This window comes from Trichechus manatus, unplaced genomic scaffold (genome assembly GCF_000243295.1).
Source record: "Trichechus manatus latirostris isolate Lorelei unplaced genomic scaffold, TriManLat1.0 scaffold00127, whole genome shotgun sequence".
Taxonomy (NCBI): domain Eukaryota; kingdom Metazoa; phylum Chordata; class Mammalia; order Sirenia; family Trichechidae; genus Trichechus; species Trichechus manatus.
The window spans coordinates 4,096,723-4,117,408 of NW_004444063.1; the positions used below are offsets into that span (position 1 = coordinate 4,096,723).

The 20,686-nt window shown below is 54.0% G+C and overlaps 1 protein-coding gene across 6 annotated transcripts in view; it reads right to left on the reverse strand.

Annotated features, from left to right (window-relative positions):
• The window catches only part of JADE2 (jade family PHD finger 2), a 48,188-nt gene extending 27,863 nt beyond the window's left edge, over nucleotides 1-20,325 (reverse strand). For 2 of the 6 annotated variants that reach the window (XM_023738981.1, XM_012557939.2), the window contains exons 1-3: nucleotides 18,884-19,139; nucleotides 9,726-9,783; nucleotides 7,475-7,563 (exon numbers count right to left, since the gene is read on the reverse strand). In XM_023738981.1, coding sequence (XP_023594749.1) covers nucleotides 7,475-7,563; nucleotides 9,726-9,783; nucleotides 18,884-19,138 — 402 coding nt within the window. In that variant the 5' untranslated portion in view covers nucleotide 19,139. The other 4 variants (XM_023738984.1, XM_023738983.1, XM_004384713.2 and 1 more) reach the window with 4 other exon arrangements.
• Between the last annotated feature and the right edge of the window lie 361 nt (nucleotides 20,326-20,686).

Genomic DNA, 20,686 nt, shown 5'->3' on the forward strand with positions numbered 1-20,686 from the left:
CTGCAGTGGAATATAAGTCACCTCCAAAAGCAAATTTAACAACAGGCAATTCCCAATGTGAGCTGACCTCATGGCCTGTAGGCACCATGTTGAGTTTTCATACAAGATTGCAAGATTCATGAATGTTATCTGAACATTTTATTCTGGGACCTTGTTCTATACTTCCTTCTCTCAAGGGGTGAATTATTGTATCAAAGAGCATTTCAGTCCAATATGTACCAAGAAGTTCAATGACTTAAGGAAAGGCCCTGGCACTTATCACAACTACGAAATGCAATTTATTTGTGGAATTATTTGTTTAATGTCGAATACCTCTACTAATCAAGCTGCAAGAAGGCAGAGACTGCATTTGTCCTGTTTATCATTGTGCCCATTTATGGTACAGTGCCTGGCACACACCAGTGCTCAAAAATGTTTGTGGAATGAGTGAGTGAATGAATGAATGAATCCCAGGATTTGTCTGAGGTGTGATTAAACTCTGAAACTTCCTGTCCTGTCCCAAAAAGGCGAGTATAGGCAGGGGGCTGACCCAAAGCATTCTTCCAAGTGGATCTCAAGAACTGGGCTTGGTCACTGTCCCAAAGCCAATGAAACTGGCTTTGGCTAAGAATGTCTCCCCTTGACCTCTGACTACACCCAATGCAAAGTTAGCAGTGACACCCTTCCCCACTGCCATCATCTTCAAAGAATGTTTGAAGGTCCTCGAAGACAAACTAAATTACTACCAGATTGTTGCTGTTAGCTGACATCGAATTGGGTCCCAACTCATGCACAATCCTGTGCCATCTCCATAATCAGTTGTGGATCAGACTGTTGTGATCCATAGGGTTTTCACTGGTTAATTTTCAAAAGTAGATTGCCAGGCCTTTCTTCCTAGTCCATCTTAGTCTAAGAGCTCCAGTGAAACTGTTCAGCATCATAGCAACACACAAGCCTCCAGGGACAGATGGGTGGAGGCTGTGCAAGAGGTGTACTGGTCAGAAATCAAACCTGGGTCTCCCTCATGGAAGGTGAGAATTCTACCACTGAACCACCAATGCCCCAGATTCCTCACCTTAAATTGTAACAATTTTTTTTTTTTTCGGAATCAGTTGCTAAATGGAGCACCTCAAATCATTAGAAACGATAGCTAATGGTGACAAGTAACTGCCCTGTCATGGGAGGCCAGGTTCTGTGCTAAATGCTCTATATACATCATCTCACCTAATCCATATTACCCCCATGTTACAGATAGGAAGACTGAGGCTTGGAGAGGTTAAACCACTTGTTTGAGGTCTGGTATGTTGTAGGAGAGCCTGTACTGTCCTTTAGCCACTACAGTACTGCCTGCAAACCAGCCAGATATTTTTCTTCTAAAAAAATCACTTTAGGTATAAAACATCAGAAAAGGGCTCTAGGGATAGCCACCCTTAGTTTGGTTGCGTTTCAAGCTATCACTAAGCTAAGTTGGTAAGAGACTTAAAAAAAAGAAAAAAAAAAAAAATCACTCAACATCTCTTTCTCTTACTTTCATGAGGATAACAGCACTTCCTGCTCTTAAAGAGAATTTATTACGCACATTTCTTTTGCAAGACAAGTCCCAGAGGCCAGGAGGCCTTTCCAGCTGGCGGGAGCGGCAATGTTTCCACTATACTGGAAGTGGATTCTGCCCCCCACTCCAGAGGAAGGCAGCATGAGTCTAAAAGCAGGCGCTTAGCCCAGTGGAGGCACTCTCCCACACTCCCCTGCCTGCCTCAAAGGGTCTGAGAGGAACTGCTGGTGGGCTGGAAACTTGGCTCAGAACCACAGGGGCAAGCACAAAACCTGTGCTTGGATTCTCCTGTTTCCTCTCTCAAGTTTGTGGGCGTTTTGCTCCATCATATGCCACTGTTTTAACATGAAAATGTTATTTCAAACATCTGGACAACACCTCTGCTCCTCCAGGAAGGCATCTCATTTATCCTGAGGTTCTGAGTGCCACCCCAGCCCCTACACAATCCGGCCACCCTCACCTTCACCCAAGGTAAAGGGGCCCCATTTTTAAAAGCATGGAGTCATGTATCTTCACCTGCTGCCCTTTCTAAGGGGAGGGATGTCTGTATATAGGGATGGTAATGAACACTGGATCTGGAGGACAACCCCTTTCTGGTGGCAGAGGCTGTTCACAGGGATTGCCTCTTCCCCCCAGGCCCTGTCCCCAGGGGCGAGGGGCTAGGCATCTTCAAAGGGCCCCTGTGGACTGCCTGTCAGTACACACAGAAGCCCATGTCCTCATCCAGGGATACACTGACATGTCACCAGGGCATGCAAAGGAGCCAACTGTTGGATCCCAGCTCCTAACCATCCTGTTCTGGGACCTGTCCAGGCTTCAATAGCAGGGGGAAGCCAGTTTCACTTGACCCCTCTCTCCACTCACCCCTGGGCCCCGACCCCTAGCTTCTCAAACCTCAGGAAGAGGTAATACACAAACATGGCCCGCCGCAGGGCAGGGGCAGGGCTCAATAGATGAGAACTCTTTGAGACTCAGATGGGGCAGTCACAGAGCACTTCAGTGGCAAAGCCTGGGCTTTTCCTGCAGCCTACCCTGGCTGCACCTCCCAGAACAAAGACTTTCCTGTGTAGCACCTGTATCCTGCTGTCAGTCAGAGGACAAGCTACCTGCGGATAGGGCCTGCTCTTTCCGTTCCCCCTAGCACTTTGACTGGGCCGACTAGGTGTTCTCAAGTGCTTGCTGAATTATATCAATACTAGTAGCTCCTGGGCCTCAAGACCGATGTCTCTGCCTGCTGCCTGACTTCTGGGGACTCTGACTTCCTGAAAACACAGTTTTATACTTCAGAGAGCCTGCCCAGGGGAAACCCCCATGCTTGCCTTGCTCTTCCACCTGCCTCTCTGCCCCAGGCCTGAGGAAGACACAGCCTCAAACAGTGGCCTACAAACTGCAGGGCTGGCCTCCAGGTCTCTTTCCAAACTGCCCTTCATATCCCTTCCAGGGTAGGGTGTGGCAGAAATTAGTTTGTTCCCTAGCCCCTGTGGGGTGGGGAGGAGCTGGGGGACCGCACCCCACCCCCACTCCCTGCCTTTGCTTAGGTCATTGGCCCCAGCTGGCAAGCCTCTCTCCTTCTCCTTCAACCTAGACACAGCTTTCACCCCCTGTGAGCAACCAATCTAGGGAATCCTTGTCTTAGGCAAACTGAGGAGAAAAAGTTTATGGCTCCCAGCAGGAGGGATTTCTGAAAAGTACAGGTACCTGGCCTGGCAACCCCATGTGTCAGAGCAGACCTGTGCTCCACAGGGTTTTTAATGGCTAATTGTCTGGAAGTAGATCACCAGGCCTTTCTTCCAAAATGCCTCTATGTGGACTCAAACTCGTAACCTTTTGGCTAGGAGCTGAGCATTGTTAACCATTTGCACCACCAGGGACTCACACGTGGGGTCCATGAGTCAGAGTCAACTCCAAGGCAACTGTTTTCTACTTTGTTTTGTTTTACAGGTACCTGGGACCTCACTATAAGACCAGTTAACTCACAAGCTCTTGAGGGTGGGGTAGGTTGTTGATAGTGGTATTCTCTGATGGAGAACCTCTGGACTGTGGCTTCCATCAGATTCTCAGAGAGCCACCTCCCACAAAGGGCTGAGCACCAATAATGGCTATGCCATTTGGTGAATCAGGTCAGAAACCCAAAGTCCCAGCGAAGTGCATACAATAATAACCACCTTCCCAAACCAGGCCAATCCCTTCCCCCTCCTTCAGGGCTGCCCTGGCAAACTCACACTCCAAGGAACAGACCTCAGCTTGTTTGGGATCCAACAGGTGGGGAGATCAGAGGAAGGCAGGAGCCTGTGTCCTAGGGGTCAGCCCCACCTTTTCCTTCCACTGGCTAAGGAGATCCCAGAGCAGTCTTCAGACTTTATGAACTTCCACCAAAAATACTAACCCAGCCTCCCGGGAACCCTAGAATTTGTCCCTTCAACTCACAATACTTAGGTTTGCCCCTCCCCCACTGTGGCTGAGGGGGGCTACCCACTAGGTAAGGGCCAGATAGGAAACTGGGCCTCAAGGCCTCAGCCCTGTCCAGGGTCCTGACTCCTGGTCTGAGCACTTTCTTGCAGCCTAGGGCCTCTCCCTCTGGTATAGAGGGCATCCATCCCTAGGTTTGCACCCTCAGGTACACGGCAAGTGTGGCCCTGACAGGTCACCACAGGGCAGAACCACCTGTCTCCCAAACCCAAATCCAGCCCTTTCCATAGCTGTTGGCTTCACTATGCCCAGGGCAGGTACTCTGCCAAGCACCCCTGCCTTCCCACCCCCACCGCCATTGTTGCCCACATTTACAGATGAGAACTCAAAGAAAACCATGGGTTCCACCAGTCAGGGCCTCCTGCCCCACACACATTGCTTTGCAAGCATTCCCGCCAGGGATTCTGCCAGACTGAGAGCAGAACGGGTGACCGGCCTGTCAACCACCCCACAGGCTTCTTACTCAGGGGAATGAGCAGAAGGGGCCCCCAGGCCCTCTTCCAGCAGGGTGTCCAGAGACCTTCGCCCCCAAGCCCAGCAGAATATAAAGGCCCTCCCCGCCTCTAATCCATTCACAGAAAGAGAAAGGCGCAGCCCAGCTAGGAGATTTAGTGCAAACATTATCTGCCGCCAAATCCCCGCTTTCATCTCCGCCCTCTCATGAGCCAAATAATTTGGAAGCTTTCATTGATGGTTTCCTCTCCGTCCCACGGTAACTCAGAATTTATGCCGGCCACGGCTCAACCTCTTCGCTTAGAGGACGAGGTTTCCCTCACAGGCTGCTCTCCAGCCTCCTGTGGGAGGAAAACCTTGTCCCTGGCGACAGTTCAAGGCAGGGAGGACCTCCTCACTCCTGCAGGACTTGGTGGGGAAGGGAGTGTCTCCCACTCAGACCCCAAAGCCACCTGCAGAGGCTCCTGGGCTGGCACCAGGGAGAGCATGCACAGCGCTGCTTGGCAAACAGTCCCGGTGGGGCCAGGCATTGATACCCTTTACAGTGGTTCGACTCTAATTTTAGGTGAGGAAAGGTACAAAGGCTCTGGGCTGGAAAACCCAAGAGGCCGGGGAATTTTCTGCGCCATGCAAATTGCTCTTTCCCCTCAGCCTCTGCTGACACCTGTTTCCTCCCACCCCTGCCCCTGGGTGTCGATGGCAGCCCAGCCCCTGGGATCTTCTAGCCCCAAGAGGCGGCCCCTCCTCCCACTGGTGCTGGGAGGGAGCAGAGTAGGGGGAAGGGGCTGACCTGAGCTCACCCAGGAGTCAGAAAAGGAACCAGCCCTAGGGGCTCCCCAGAACTTCCCCACCCCACTCCAACCAAAGCAGCTACAGAAAGCAGAGGGCAGGCCAGATTCTAGGAAAGGCAGGCTTCTCATCTTCAAAATGGGTGTGATAATTCCTGCCTCCCAGGGCCAGGAAGGCACAAAAAGGGTAACTATTGTTTTGCTAATTCATCACAGCAATTGGGGAATAGCTGTGGTCTCAAGAGCAGGGGGTGGGGGAAGCATAAGGTGCCAAACAACCACAGGGAGGCAGGGCCTCCCCGGCCCAAGCACACCCAGCCTCCATCTTCCTGGTTTCACATAAGCACATCCCATCCCCCCTCCCCCTAGAAGGTCTATGCCTGGAGAGCAGCGAGAGCCTCAAAAGAGCGCCCTCCCATCCCCCACCCACCCCAGCACTGCATTCCTGCCCCGACGGCATTCCAGGAGACGTCTCCATCCATCTCCACCACCCCACCCCATGGATCCCTGGGAAGGCACCAGGTTGGGATCCCAAGGTAATTAAGCTCTCCCGGGTGGGGCAGAGGGGGGAGAATGGCGGGGGGAGGGGAAGAAGAGCCATTAGATCACAAAGGTTCCCACCCCTACCCCAAGGGTAGGGCAGCTTCTGGAGGTGGAGTACTTTTTCAAATGCAAGGCTCAGCAGAAGACCCCCACAGGGGCTGGCTAATGACAGTGGTGTCAGGATTGCCCCTGTGGTAAGGGCCTGTGGGGAGTAAAGGGGCCTGGCTTAGAACAAAGGCACCCTCCCCAACCTCATGGGGCTTTGCCCCAAGAACTTCTGGTCTCCCAGTCCTTTGCACTGTTGACCCCCAAGGACTTCAGGTGCTAGCTCTATGACTTTGGGACTCCTCAGTAACAGAAGGACTGAGAACCCCGGGCTAGTTTTAAGAATTAGACAGCAGTATATATATATAAAGTGTCCAGCCCATCACCTGGCTACTCTGTAGGCTACCAAACAATGTCCCAGTTAAGAGTCAGGTTCAAAAACCCCCACATCTCAGGCACTCAATGCTCTTGCAGTCAAGGCCCTCTTCCATGCTCAGCTCTCAAGAGAAGCGTTCAGGGATGTGCGTTGCAAGCCAAGCCCTCTGCGCTGCCAGGAGGGAGACACATGGGGATGGGTGAGGGCCTTTCCCCAGTACCTGTGATCCTGAGTCCTGAGCTGAGCATGCACCTGGTCTATTCTAACTCCTCAGCCTGGTTGGGAAGGCCCCCAGGGGAACTAGAGTAAAGCTGTGAGGGTGGAGATGGAGAGGACTGGCCTAGACCATCCTGGGATTTTTCTGGGGCTGCTTCCCTTGGAGCAATGGTTACCTAGGGTCATTGGCACTGAAGACTAAGATGTGATGAGTCCTAACAAGCTGGGACTATGGAATGTCCTTACGTCCATTCCTCGACCCACCCCCAATGCTCTTCTCCACAGAGCTGCAAAGGCCAGAAATATCTCTACCTGTGGTAAGAAAAGTGGTGGCACAGTGGTTAAGTGTTTGGCTGCTAACCAAAGGGTCGGCAGTTCAAATCCACCAGCCGTTCCTTGGAAACCCTATGGGGGCAGTTCTATTCTGTCCTATAGGGTCGCTATGAGTCAGAATTGACTTGATGACAATGGGTTTGGTTTGGTGGTACGAAACATTCCAGATCAAAGTAAGGAAGGCTCAAAATGCAGCTGTGTGTGAAATGAGCATAATGAGTAGGAGACAAACTGGGTGACTCTGAGGACCTCACCCTTCACCCCCACATCAGCAAATCCCATCATCCTTGGCTCAACCGCCAAAATGTACTGAACCCTACTGCTTCTTACTCTACCACCACCACCCAGGTCTAAGCCACTATTGTCTCTCACCTGGAGGAATGCAACAGCCTCTTCACTGGTCTCCTTGATTACTTTTTGCCCTCCCTCCTACAGTCCTTCCTCCTCACTGCAGCCATGGGACTTTTTACTAAACTTCAGACTATGTCAATTACCCTGCTCATGATCCTTCAGTGGCTTCCCCTCTTGCTCAGATCGATAGGAACATCTTTACAACAACCTACAAGGCTTACGTGCACTGGCACCTCCACCATCAGCCTTCTCCCATCCATGCCACACTGGCATTCCTTTGCACTGACTGTGCCCTCTGCCAGGAATGCTCTTCACCTCACTCCCCACAGGTCTCTGATCCTGTCCTCCAGGACATTCATCACTACCCACCTCTGAGGGCTTCTTTTCGTTCTGGCGGGTCCAGCCCGACTTGGTGCTGCTGGGCAGTTTGGAGCATCTTGATGCAGATGTAGTGTGGCCTGCAGAGAAAGCACAGCCTATTAGGGGCCCCTGAGGGCCAAGAACACCACCCACTCATGTCCAAGGAGAGGAGGCCTGAATGGAAAGCTCTGGCTTGGATGCTTGGGAGGTGGAGACCTCTGAAAGCAGCTGGTGAACTGTCCCTAATCTGAGCCACTGATGAATGGCGACAGGAAGCCTCCTCCACTCACCAACCAGAAGGAGTTTGGGAAATCAAAGGCTGTTACCAGGGATCAGAATTGGCTTACTGTGTGACCCTGGACAAGTCTTTTGTCTTCTTTGGACCTCTACTTGTTGGTCAGTAAACCTTCCCTCTCTACTTTCCACCTCCCCACCCAGGATAGGTACTTTCACAATACTATGGGATGATACTCAGTGGGTACACAGATGCAGGGCAGGGTAGTGGGAAGAGTGCTGCTCTGAAGAAGACCCAGAGACCAGGCTGGAGCCCTAGCTCAGCCACTTACTGGCTGTCACCCTGGGCAAATGACTTAAACTCTTTGAGCCTATTTCCTCATTTATAAAATGGAGGCAAGAGAATAACTGTCTTCAAAAGGTTGTTGAAAGGATTAAATGGCATCACGCCTGTAAAGTCTTCGCACAATCCCTGGTACACAGTCATTCCTCAATAAACATTAGTTGCTATTATTAGGGTCTAAGCCTCTTGTTGGGCCATAAGTCTGTGGCCTCTGTCCTGATGGGTTAACACAACAGCAAGAATGACTATAGAGAGACCCCAAGGCTTTGGCTAAACAAGAGCAGCATCCATGGGTGGGTATGGTGGTGGGGGCTGGTGGGGGGAGAGTTTGCCTCAGCCTGGCCCAACTTTGAAGCTACAGGGCTCAGCTGTCCAGACACCCACCCTTGTGGTGCTCCGCCCTCAAAGTGTTCTTCTGCCTACAATAAAGTTAGAAGCAGACAACACGGTTCTTTTTGGCTCTACTAAGCCAGGCCACAGGCAGTGCGCTGTGGCCACAGAGGGACAGCTGCTGCGATCCTCTACCACAGGGAGGAAGGGCTGACCAGCTGGACACGGGAGCCAAACTGAACAAACAGACCTCAGAGGGCAGACAAAGAGACTCTGCGATAGCGAAGGGACTAGGACCTGACTGGCCATTCTAGGTCATCTGTCCACAGGCTCCCAGGGAGCTGCAGGACTTTGGAACCTACAAGGGGCCTAAGAGATCTTCCTAATCCTACTTGCTTACTGCATGTGTGAACAAACTGAAGTTTAGAGGTGCAGGGCTCCAGGCCTGACCTCTGGCACTGCAGCTCCTTCCTTAGCCTGTTCCGGGAGGGCCAGCACTGCTAGGTGGGATGTCCTCGGCAGGGTAGCTCTCCTACCCAGGCAGGCCTGCTCCTCCTCCTCCTCCTTACTCCCACCAGCACAGGCAGGCCTGGCTTCCTGGGGTATTTGAGAAGAACTGCCATGTGACCTAGTACTTCAGAAAAATTCTTGCCTTGGGCAAACAAACCTCCCTTCTCTCTTCCAAATTTCAGAAGAGACTGCCTAAGGCTCATATTCTCCTTGACAGCCCTCCCCCACCAGATGTTCCATTGACACACCCACCCATACACAAGTCTACCTCTGAGATTCTATCCCAACATACCATGCAGGTCAGGTTTCTTCATTAATATCTTCCGCAAACATTTACTGAGCACCTACTACGTGCGAGACCTCAGCAGTGAGCTGAGGAAACAGCAGTAAAACATGGCCCATCATATCAAGGAGCTTACCACTGTCTGGTTACGAAATGGACACCTATCAAGTCATTACAATAGAGTAACAGGTTTTTGTATTTGGTGTGTTGAGACCTTCTCACAGGGTCCTGGTTCCAACCCGGAGTGTCAGTGATGGGGGGGATGTGTTCCCAGCGGAGGGGAGGAGCATATGTAAATGCCCAGAGGGGAGTGGATCTGTTCAAACCAGAGCTGAGACCTAGAGGGTGAGGGGAGTAAAGTGAAGAGGATGGCAAGGCCTGGAGGCCAAGGTGAAGTGCAGGGCCTTCTCAGGAGGAGAGGGACCTGACTGGACTTCTGCTGTCATCAGCATGTCTCTGGCTGCTCCGCAGAGCCAGGAGCATGGGGCAGTCTCCCCTCACCTGGGCCTGATAAGTATTCAAATGCTTTCCCTGCAGGGGCCCCAAATGGAAGGCCTTACTGTCAGTGGTGTCAGAGTTGTCGCTGCTGATGGAGTATTTTCGCCTCTTCTCTTCCATCTGCAACAAAAGGCAGGCCCATTACTCTCACAGAGGCTTAGGAAATCCTCAGTCTCTCAGAAAATCGGCCCATAAACTACCTCCCCACACTCATTCCACTACAGCAGAAGAATGGAAACAAGGCCCCACCCCCAGCCTTCTCCTCTGCCAGCCTCATGCCCCACCACCCACCCAGGGGCCCTGGGGTTGGGAGAAGGGGCTGCATCTCCCATCTCCAGAGGAGCAGATGTCTGGCCAAAGATGACACAGGGGGAGGGCAAGGGGGTCAGCAGCCCCAAACTGAATAGTGACCATGACCTGTTGGGCCTCAGCTTCCACTCAGGAAAACTCAGGCCCACCCAGAGAGTACACTCCCACTGCAAGGCCTCCTGTCCCCCTACCCCCTGTGTTACAATGGTGCCTTGATGGATGCCAAGGAGGGAAAAGGAAACAAGACAGGTTCTTCCAGGAGGACCGTGCTATCTGAACTCAAGCCAGCCCAGATGGCACATCCTGAGAGTGGCAGCCAGTAGGGATGGGAGTGGGGTGGGATGGGGGATTCTCCAGGCTGAGTCTCTGGGATACACCAGGCCCAGGGTGCTGAGGCCAAACCTCAGCTTCACTAGAGAACAAGGTCTTGGGCTGGGCTGTCCCCAACCCCTCCCACTGTCACACCCTTTTCTCAGAGAAGAGTACAAACAATCTCTATCTCAACTCCAGTACCTAACTGCAAGATAATAAGGGCAGCTCTCAGCAGTACTATTTCTCGTTCCCAGCAGCCCCGTGAGTTGTGGGCTATTAGCTCCATCGACAGGTGAGGCTCTGTGCCTTGCCCTGCTAGTCACTGGCTGGACTGGGATTTGAATCCACTAGTCTGATCCCTGAGCCCATTCTGAGCTGCCTTTAAGCTCTCAGTCGGCTCTCACTTGTTGGAAGTGCTTTCCCGCCCACTCTTCGCTAATCTTGCAAAGTCCCGAGCAGCAGAGCTTGTTCCCGTCTCCTCTTTGAGGGAAGCACACCCAAGTGGCTTGTTAACCAACCCAGGGCTGAAGTCCTAAAGTGAGAACAGATCTGGGTCTCAGGGTCCAGAGTGCTCTTCACCATGTTCCAGCTGGTCCTCGAAGAGACGCTGCCTCACTGGCCACCGCAAAGGATGGGCAGCCAGTGTCATGGAGAAAGCCCCTCTGGCCTACCTGTAGACCAAGTGGGTCCCCCAGCCCTGTTCTGGGTGCCATCTGCTTGCTGCCCCTGGCCCAGTCTCTTCATGCTAAGCCCTGGGCTGCCCCTTGTCTTACTGCAGCCCTACAGAGACCAGGGAGCACTAGCTCCCTAAGCCAGGACATGACCACCCAGACCTAGTTGAGAAGGAGGACCCTCCTACCTGGGACTTGACCTCAGCTAGGAGTTTCTCTCTCTCCACCCCAGTGCCCCTACAGACAGGCTCATGGGGCTGCTTGCTGCCCAGCTCCAAGCGCGCAGGCCAAGTTCTCTCCAGAGAGTGAGGTACCATGGGACACGTGGTGATGCAAACAGCATGGATGCCTGGGAGGCAGGAACAATGACGGCTAATTGCTAAGCACTCATGGGGGGGAAGGGGGGCTTGTACCCAGGGACTTCACTAAGCCCTCAGACAGCCCTTTGTTGTAGATGGGCATAACGGATGCCTCCCTTTTGCAAATGAAGAAACTGAAGTTCAGACGTTAAGCGACGTGCCCAAGATCACGGTGCTTGTAAAAGGTCTACCTGACTCAGGAGACCATGCTCTTGACCTTCAGACTTCCCCGCCTCTGTGCAGCAGAGTGCAAGCAGGCCAGCAGCCCAGGTCATGGACTGAATGGGGCAATCGTGCCCCACTACCCACAGCTGCCACCCTCACTGTCCTCCAGGGTCTGAGTGTCAAGTGCATGACAAAGGCAGACTTTGACCAGAACCTTGCCTCTATCTCACATCTTTCCCAGTCCAACCACTGATGGGGTGGCAGCAAAGGAGAGGGGTTCTATAAATGCAACCACCTATTTTCTCCTGAAATCTGTACATGAATTTCATTTCTCTTCATTTCCAGCAAAGATGGTACTGGGACCTCTGACTTCCAAGTCAAGGTCTTTCATAGCATTAAAAGCAGAAGCTCTGGATTCAGGGGTGCTGGGTTCAAATCCGAGCTCTACCCGTCACCAGCCTCCCAAAGGACACAAACCTCCCAAAGGACACAAACTGGATCTGGATCTTTACACAAAATCTCCTGCATTTAAAATATTGGCAAGTGATTCAGGATTTTTAAAACAAGTTGAGAGGGCCAAACTAAACACATCTGTGGGCCAGAATCAGCTGGTGAGAATAAACGAGAGCAGCGCAAATCCGTCAGCACGTGGTAGGAGCTCTATTTAGGTTCTAGTAGTTATGAATATCATGGCAGCTTCTGGCCAGGGGAGAGTCCCCTGACCAGTACCCACTTAGGAAGTTCTCAATGCCTCAGAGAGGAAAGTAACTCTCTGCATTAAGGAAGGTCCCGTAGAACAGCATTCCTTGCTGCCCAAGGCATTCCCCTCTCACAACACTGTCTCCTGCTGCCAGGGACCAGCAGGTGACCTGTCAGCAAGTGGCCTGTCAGCATGCAGACCTGCACCCCATCCCAGCCACTTCCCCTTTCAACCTGCCTTTGATGAAAGGCCCCAAGCGCCCAGGGATCACTCTCCTGGGCCAGGGCCCTCCCAATGGAGGCTGTTATTAAGAGAGCAGATTTTGTGGTGGTTTAATTAAAATAATCACTAGGCTTCGAAGGGAAGCCACTGTTTTGTGAGTGAAGCTCTTTTCCTTTGAACCCAGTCTGTTCCAAAGGCCTGCCTGCCTCAGGCAAGCCCCCACTGTCACAATGGTGAATGGAGGCCCAAATGAGGCCTGGGCCCCCACAGGCTAGCTCTTTGCCCCACAAATCCCCCCCTCCAACCTAGCAAGGTGGGGCAGGAACCCCAGGGCCCCAAATGCAGGTGGAGTTTGGGGGTGTTGAGATTTGATCTTGGCCTCTGGTTTTCCCTCTCCACTGGTCCAGCCAGCTCAAGACCCTCCCATCTCTCTCAGGGCAAACTTTGGCTTTTGGAGACAAAAAAAATACTCCCCAAATCCTACCTACAGGAGACTCTAGGAAAAAAAGAGTCTCCATTTTCTTGTATTCACACCAGCCCCAGCCTTGCATGCCACCCCCAGCATAGAGACACAGGTAGAAAGTTGTCCTTTGGGAAGGGGGGTGTCCCAGAGTCTCCTGGAAGGAGCAGCAGCCCACAGCCTCTCTGTGCATCCTCCACCCCTGCAGCCACTCCTTGGCAAGTCCAGTAGGCTCTCCCTCTAGCAAGTACCTTGAATCTACCAAAGTTTTCCCTCCCTGCTGCTACACAGAAACAAGCCCCTCTCAGCGCTCACTTGGATTCCTCTTTCATCCCCAGCTTCCATTATTGCTCTCCCATAATCCAGGCTCCACACAGCAGCCAGGGTGTTATGGACTGAATTATGTCCCCCCAAAATATGTGTTGTAAATCCTAACCTCTATGCCTGTGGTTATAATCCCACTTGGGAATGGGTTGTCTTGTTATGTTAATGAGATAGGATTAGTGTAGGGTGTTTCTCAGTCAATTTCTTTCGAAATATAAAAGAAATTAGGACAAGCAAGCAGGCAGGCATGGGGAAAGAGAGATGCCAACCCACATGAAGATCGCCCAGGAGCAGAAGCTCAAAGAGACAAGGACCTTCCTCCAGAGCTGAAAGAGAGAGAAAGCCTTCCCCTAAAGCCGGCACCCTGAACTTGGACTTCCTAGCCTCCTAAACTGTGAGAAAATAAATTTGTTTGTTAAAGCTACCCACTTGTGGTATTTCTGTTCTGGCGGCACTAGATAACTAAGACGCAGGACGATCTCTAAAGAGCATAGATCAGATCATGCCATACCCCTACTTAAAATCCTTCAAGGGCTTCCCTGCTGCTCAAAGGACCAAACTCATACCACAAGACCCTATATGATCTGGCCCCTGCCTATCTCCTGCCTGGACAAGTTCCTATTAACCACTGTCCCCTTCCTCACTATCTTCCAGCCACGCTGGCTTCCTTTCATTTCCTCAGAAAGCCAAGCATTGCAGGTTTCAAGGCTTGTGCTTAGGCTTTTCCCTCTGCCTGTAAAGCTCTTCCTTGTGGTTTATGCATCACTTTTTCTCCCTCAGGTTGGGGCTTAAATGTCACCAGAGGTCTATGCCTATTATCCTAGCTAAAGAAAGTTCTCTACCCTGTCCTTCAGTTTCTTCAGAGCACCAATCGCAATTTGTTTATTTATCTGCTTGTTTAACGTCCTTCTCCTTGGGAATGCACGTTCCATAAGAGTAAGGAGCATGTCTGTCTGCATCCCCGCTGGAGTCCAGAGCCTCCCTAGCATTGCACCAGGTTTACAAAAGGGGCTCAATACATTCCGTGTGCGGAGCGTGCCCTTGTCCCCTTCCTTCAGAAGTGTGGGGACCACACAGCCCAGCTGGCCACCTGTGGCTTGCAGGAACAGACACCCCAGCCCAAGGTTTCGTCCTGTTTTCACAGCCCGCCTTCCCCGTCTTAGCCTCACACATTTTCCAGGAGGCTTTATTTAGTTAGGCTCCTGGCTAATGGTCAATGTCAACTCAGTAATAGGGCAGCAATTTGGTGGCAGATGTTTTCTTGGCAGCACTAGCCATTGGTTTTAGTGGAGGCCCTGGGCCTAGACTTGAAACACCAATGCCCAATGCCAGCCCCCTTTAAAGACCTCTCTGCAAATAAACGCAAATAAACACCCTGGGCCTCCATTAACGCCCTTCCAGCTGACCCTGGGAACAGTGGGCCTTTCAGGCCTGCTAAGGCAGCAGCTCCCTGGGCAGTTAAAACACCCAAACCTGGCCTCCGGCCTCTGCTCTCCAGGGCCACCAGGCCTGCCCTGCCTGCCACCACACACAGCAGGATTTCGTCCCCGTCCTTAAAAAAAAAAAAAGCTTTCAAACAGGCAATTTACCATTCCAGACACAATCTTTCAAAGAGAAACAAAAACTCTCCCTGTCTGAGGCAGACCGCTAAGACGCGTGTATAATAAGATGCTAATACAATTTAATGATATTTCGGCTGGAAAACCTGTCCTCAGAGCCTCCTTGTGTCGGGAAGGCCAGACATTCAGAAAACAAGAGCTGCATACTCTTAAACTGCTTTAAACGGGGGTCACAGCCCCACTCTTTCCTATCTCTCATTAACTTTAATGCCTTTTCAGGGACAGTAATTGCAGTTACAAAAATGATTTTGTACACACAGAGTAGAGGGCTGCTGCCTCGGATCCTCGGATCCTCAAACCTGTTTCTCCAACCTGCTTCTCCAAGCCTAGGGGAACCTGAACCCTCCTCTAACACCCATCACTGCCCACCTGCAACTCCAAGGGTCTCAGAGGGCACCTGGTCACCTAGAGCATGCTGCTGACCACCTTCTAGACCCAGTTCTCAGGGCATAAGACAGGGGATCCTAAGAGAATGAAAAGGGCTATGCCTACTTTGTCCTTCAGCCCTTCTTACTCCACTCTCTGTACCTCAGGGAGGGTACAGCTCAGTCTGCTCACTCCCAAAGCTAGCTGCCCATGGGTAACTGCAGGACCCATCGGATCTCTTCTTCAGGGAAGGGAGATGGCTCTCTCGCCCTGCCTAAAGGGGAGACATCAAAGGTCAAAGATGCATTCGACCCCTCCCTAGATCATTAATAATAAAGATAATGACTAACACTAATCAAGTGCGCCTGATGTTGTGCAATGTACCACCAGGAGGTAGGTACTGCTGTTAATCGCATTTTTACAGAAGAAACTGAGGCACAGAGTGACTCTCACAGCTGGTAACTGCACAGCCAGGATTCAAACCTAGGCAGACTCCAGATGGTGTACCTACCCTCCCTCCACCAGGCTGAAGTGCACAGGCCTACAACTCCAGGGTAAGGTTGGGGGTATTCCAGATTTCTGTGGGCTGTTTGACAGGAGACTAAGAGGACTCCCTTAGGATCCAAGATTAACGTTCCTGAGCTTCTAAGCTTTCAGTTGGGACTCGAGATCCTAAGCTTCGACCCACATGGTAAGTGCTGCAGAAGACAGGACAAACCAGAGGTATCCCCCTCCTCACAACTCTAACCTGGCCTCTCCTCAGAGAACCTTAAGGCAAAACTGTGAAGTCCTCAAAGAGCCTGCTGGATATGCTATAAAGATTTTGAACTGAAAGCCTCTGGCCTGGGTCACAGGCATACGGCAACTATCTCTCAACTATCTCTCACTTAACGGGAGCACCAGTTAACCAAAACACCATCCCTCCAACCTCAAGGATGTGACAGTCAGTATGAAAGCCCCTGAGGTGTCACTTGGGGGCTGGCAACCAGCAGCCCCAGCTCACCTGTCAAAGAAAGCTAAGTGGAGGAGATTTCTGACAGCTTCTTGGATCGGTGTTAGTGACCGTTTAGCCAGGCAATTAAAAGAAAAGAAAAGCACACGGGACAGGAAAATCTTCTGGAAACATTTGCTGCGTCCCGAGCCCAAACAACTCTATCCTTAAACGCTTAATCTCCAAAAGTGCTCGGAAGACCCTTGGCCAAACAGTTTCAAAACCAACATTCACTGCAAGTCCTGCTGCCTGGGGCAAGGACTTCCCTCTGTGAGGCATTTGCTATGGAACCAAATGCTTTTCCACTCAAAACAACAGCCAACAGCACTTGGGACAACTGAGAGGGCTCCAGATCAAACAAACATCTTTTTCCTACCATGCAAAATTTCTCAATAAATTATTCGTCCACTTTGGATCAAAGCCTGTTTTTGCAGCCTGTGACCTAAAAATCAAATAGCATCTCTTAAACACGAAAGCCCTCCTCCCTGCCTGGGTTAGCTTTATTACTCATTCCTTCCCCTTACAGTTATTCTGTTGTTATTTTCCTCCTCTGCTTGCTAGAGCACTCTGCGAGTCCCAACCTGCCTGAGGAAGATGGGACAGAAGGGTTGGTGTGTTCACGTGGGGCCCTAAGGTGAGAGAAGTCAGGGTAAGGGAGAAGCCAGCACCCTGGGAACCCAGGAAACAGGGCCAGGCCCGTTTGGCAGCTCCCTGGCCCACTCTTTTGCCAAATGTCCTACTGGGAATTTTACCAGTAAAGGGAGGGAATTAATGCCACTCTGGAAGAGGGACCAGGCCGCCCTACCACCTCCAGGGCCCAGAGTTAGTCTGCGAACATTAAAGTTAAGGGGGTGTCCTGAGAGCTTCCCTTAACTCAAACAGGGATCCTTCCCTGTCCAACAAAGCCGGGGTAGCCAGAAGGGCGGCAGGTCAGCAGTGCCCCACTCAGCCCCTCTCCATCTGCTTTGGCGCGGTACTGGATACCAACTTGAGGCCTTGCGAAGTCCCCCTGCGAACTCTGCCCCTGGATAAAACTTTTGGGCCATGGAAACCTGCAGCAATATGAGCCAGGAGTGCCAGGCGAGGGGAAGAGGTTTGGAAATCTCCAGAGACCAGAGTCGCCTGCTGCAGCGTGCTGGCATTATGGACCAAAGGGAGACCGGGCGCCCCTCCTCCCCCGAGCTCCCCTAGTCCTGCTGGAGGCCTGGGGCCAAGCTGGTAAAAAAGTGCCCTGGCCGCCTGGCTAAAGGGATTGGGAAGGGGGAGGGTATGAGTGCCTCCAGCCTGCCCCTGGAGGCAGTCGGCGGGACCGCAGGCTGGAGGCGCGCCGGCGTGATTCCGACCGCGGGAGCGGGGAGGAGGAGCCTGAGGAGGCTGCAGGGGACTCTGGCCCAGGCGATGGAAGGGCGAGAGGCGGTTCGGGCCCCGGGCGGCGCGGGGAGGTGGGCGTGACGCCGGTGGGGAAAGTGATGCTGGAAGGGCAGCTGCGCCCTTTAGGGAGTGGGCAGCAGTGTGTTGTGGGGAACACGGCTGGGGGGGGTGGTCCTGGGCCTCTGGAAGCTAGAGTGAAGCCTTCCTGCCGGTCTCGTAGACATCCCCATACTCCGGCAGAAAGCTAAGACTCGCCAGGCTAAACCCCTCCTATCCCATAGTCGTGAGAGAGAGGGTAGTCTCAGAGCCCAGGGATGGGCGGGAAGGGACCGGAGGGAGCTAGAAGTCTGCACCCTAGCGAGGAGGCGGCGGGCGGGAGCCGCTCCGCAGACGCAGGCGAGTGGGTGGGAAGGAGGGAGGGAGGGAGGAAGGAGGTGAGGCCGGGAAGATGCCACTGCCGGGGGCGGGGCGGGGCTGGGGATCTGGCAGAGGGACTGCAGCGCTGCTTGGTGGGGGCGGGGGCTGCAATGTCACTCATTTGGGGGTCAGGTGTGTGCGTCCCAGGCTGGGGCCGCGACTTGCTTGCATCTTCCCGGTACCACCCAGGGCGCATGGGCGAAGGCAGAGGGCAGGGGACTGCGGAGCCGTCCCCGGAGCGGGAGAAGAACCAGCAGAGTTGGGAGAAGGTAAACAAGGGCCACGCCCCCTGCCGTCGCCCCGCGGGCGCGCACCCGCCGCTCCGGCCGCCGCCGGTATATTTCCACTCTCCCAGCGCCTCTCCCCCGCCGAACTCCCGCGCAGCCCCGGAGGGGGAGCTGCTCTAGACCCCAGCCCGCGCTCCCTGCGCCGGGGCCGAGCACCGTCCACACTCACCTGGAAAGGGTGTCCCCCGCCCCTCCAAAAAACTGTCTAATTTGTGCAGAGCCTCCGCGCCCCGGAGCCGAGCATGCTGCCCCCGCGTGCTGTCCCCGCGTACACCCAGCCCAGAAAGGGGGCGACAGGGCGGAGGCTGCGGCCCCCGGAAGGTGTCTGGGGCCGGACAGGCTGCACGTGAGCCCAGCGCGGGGTCATGTGCACCGGCTCAGCCCGGTTCGGCGCCCGGACGTGCTGCGTATCAACAAAATGAAACTCGGGGCGACAAGAGGGCAGATAGCTCCGGGTCCTCCAAGTGTTCCCCCCACACACAAGGTGCCTGACCTTCCCCCGCACCCTTACCCCGCTGCAGCTCCTCTGCCCGGCCCGAGCCCGCGGGGCAAGTTGCAGCCCCGGTGCGCCCCCGCCCGCCCGCGCCCCCTCGCCGGCCCGGGGGCGCTTTGCCGCAGTCATTAATAAAGAAGGTCGCCGAGCTCACCCTTCCAAAAGTTGTTGCATGCGCCCCTCTCAGCCTCCCCGCACTGTACTCTTTGAAACACGACTGACCAACATGCGCAATCTCTCTCCCCTGTGCTGTGCATCCCCCCCACCCCCCGCGCGCTGGCTTCCTAGAACAGGCAGCCAGCAGGAGAGAGAGGGAGCGAGCGAGCAAGAGAGAGAGCGAGGGAGCAGGAGCGCTGGCAGATCTGTTGCAAAAACACAAAATAACGCCGTGGAGATGCGCAGGGCCCATCCGCTGGAGACTGGATCTTACCTTGCTCTGTGATGCCCTCCCGAAGGGCGCTGCCCTCGGCTACGCGCCGCGGCGGGGGCCAAAGCGGGAAGGATGCTCCCGAAACCCAGAGCTCCTGGGGCCGGCGCGGGCGGGCGGGGGTCGCGCATCCATCCGGGGTCGCGGCGAGGGAGGCAGTGCGGCCCACGGCGTCGCCTGCCCCGCGCCCCTGCCGAGGACCGTCAGTCCGCCGGACCCAAGCCAGTGCCGCTAGGAGTGGGCGCAAAGTAACTCCATGGACGCTACTACCCCCCACAAAAAATAGACTCCAACTGCGATGGCCGCGGTCGGCACCATTCACCAACCCCCTGTGTATGTTTCTGTTTCTTTTTAAACCAAGACTTCCTTGTGATCTCTTTAGAAAAAAAAAATGTGTTGGGGTGGGGGTGGGGGCGGGCGGGAGGAGCGAGGGAGGGGGAGTAGCCACTTTTTTTATTCACTCCGATCTCCTCTGACACCCCCCGTCGTCAGTTCCCCCTCCCCCCCGGCCAGTTGGGCTCCCGCGGCGGGTCCAGGTAGCGTAGCCCGTCCCAAGGGGAGGGTACCCTGCCGGGCTGCCCTCCAGCCCACACCCCGGGCCTGGACTCCTCATGGGCTCTGGGGCGCCCCCAGCCCGCCCTGTCCCCAGGGCCGGGCCCGAGCGGCGGCAGCGCCCGTGCAAGTCCCATCAGGTCTGTTCACACTTCACACACTCACATACATACCCCGCCCCTCCACTCTCTCACTCACACTTTCTGCTCACACCCCGCCCCCTTCGCTCGCCAGACCCGGGCGGCGCCCCCCGCAACCTTAAAAAAAAAAAAAAAAAGCAAGCTTATACTTAAAAAAATCTTTTGGCGCCATATTAATGACGTACTTAAAATTTGCCATTTCTCTCTGCGTCAAAAAGACGTTTCTTTGCAAATAACAGCCTGCAGTCGACACTCGCGGAGGCAACGAGGTTTGCACTGAGCACCCCGCCCCTCAGGGCTCCAGAGCTAGAAGACCCTCGCCCTAGGCCCAGCTCCTGAATCGCTAGTTTTAAAAGACGAATCGAATAAATCGCGTGGCGTTTTGCAGCGCCAGAAGTGAGCAGAAAGTACTGGCAGGAGCCGAGAGGAGGGGCACGCGGAAGTCTAGGGGAGGGGGCGCGGCCCTCCTCCCCCACCCACACCAGATGGAAACTAACATCCGGGCGGGGGAAACTTGAAATTGTGGGCGACCTCAAGAATGGAGGGGCGGTCCGTAGAGAGGGTCCCTCTCGGGCTCGTCGCCCCCTCCCCCCGCCCAAGTGGCTCCAGATGCCCAGTGCTGCCCCGCATTTCCGGGGGGTGGGGAACGCGGTGATGGGTGGTGGGTGGTTGCACGTCCTGACCCCGGTAGGACTTTTCATTTGCCCCAACGTAACCCTGTCCCCCATGTTCGCCACCCCATTTTTTCATGCCCCCTAAAGGGTTAAAAACCGAGGGGCAACTTCCAAAGGGTGGCACTTGGGGAGGAAGCGGGTCTCCCCTCTCCCCACCCTTCGCC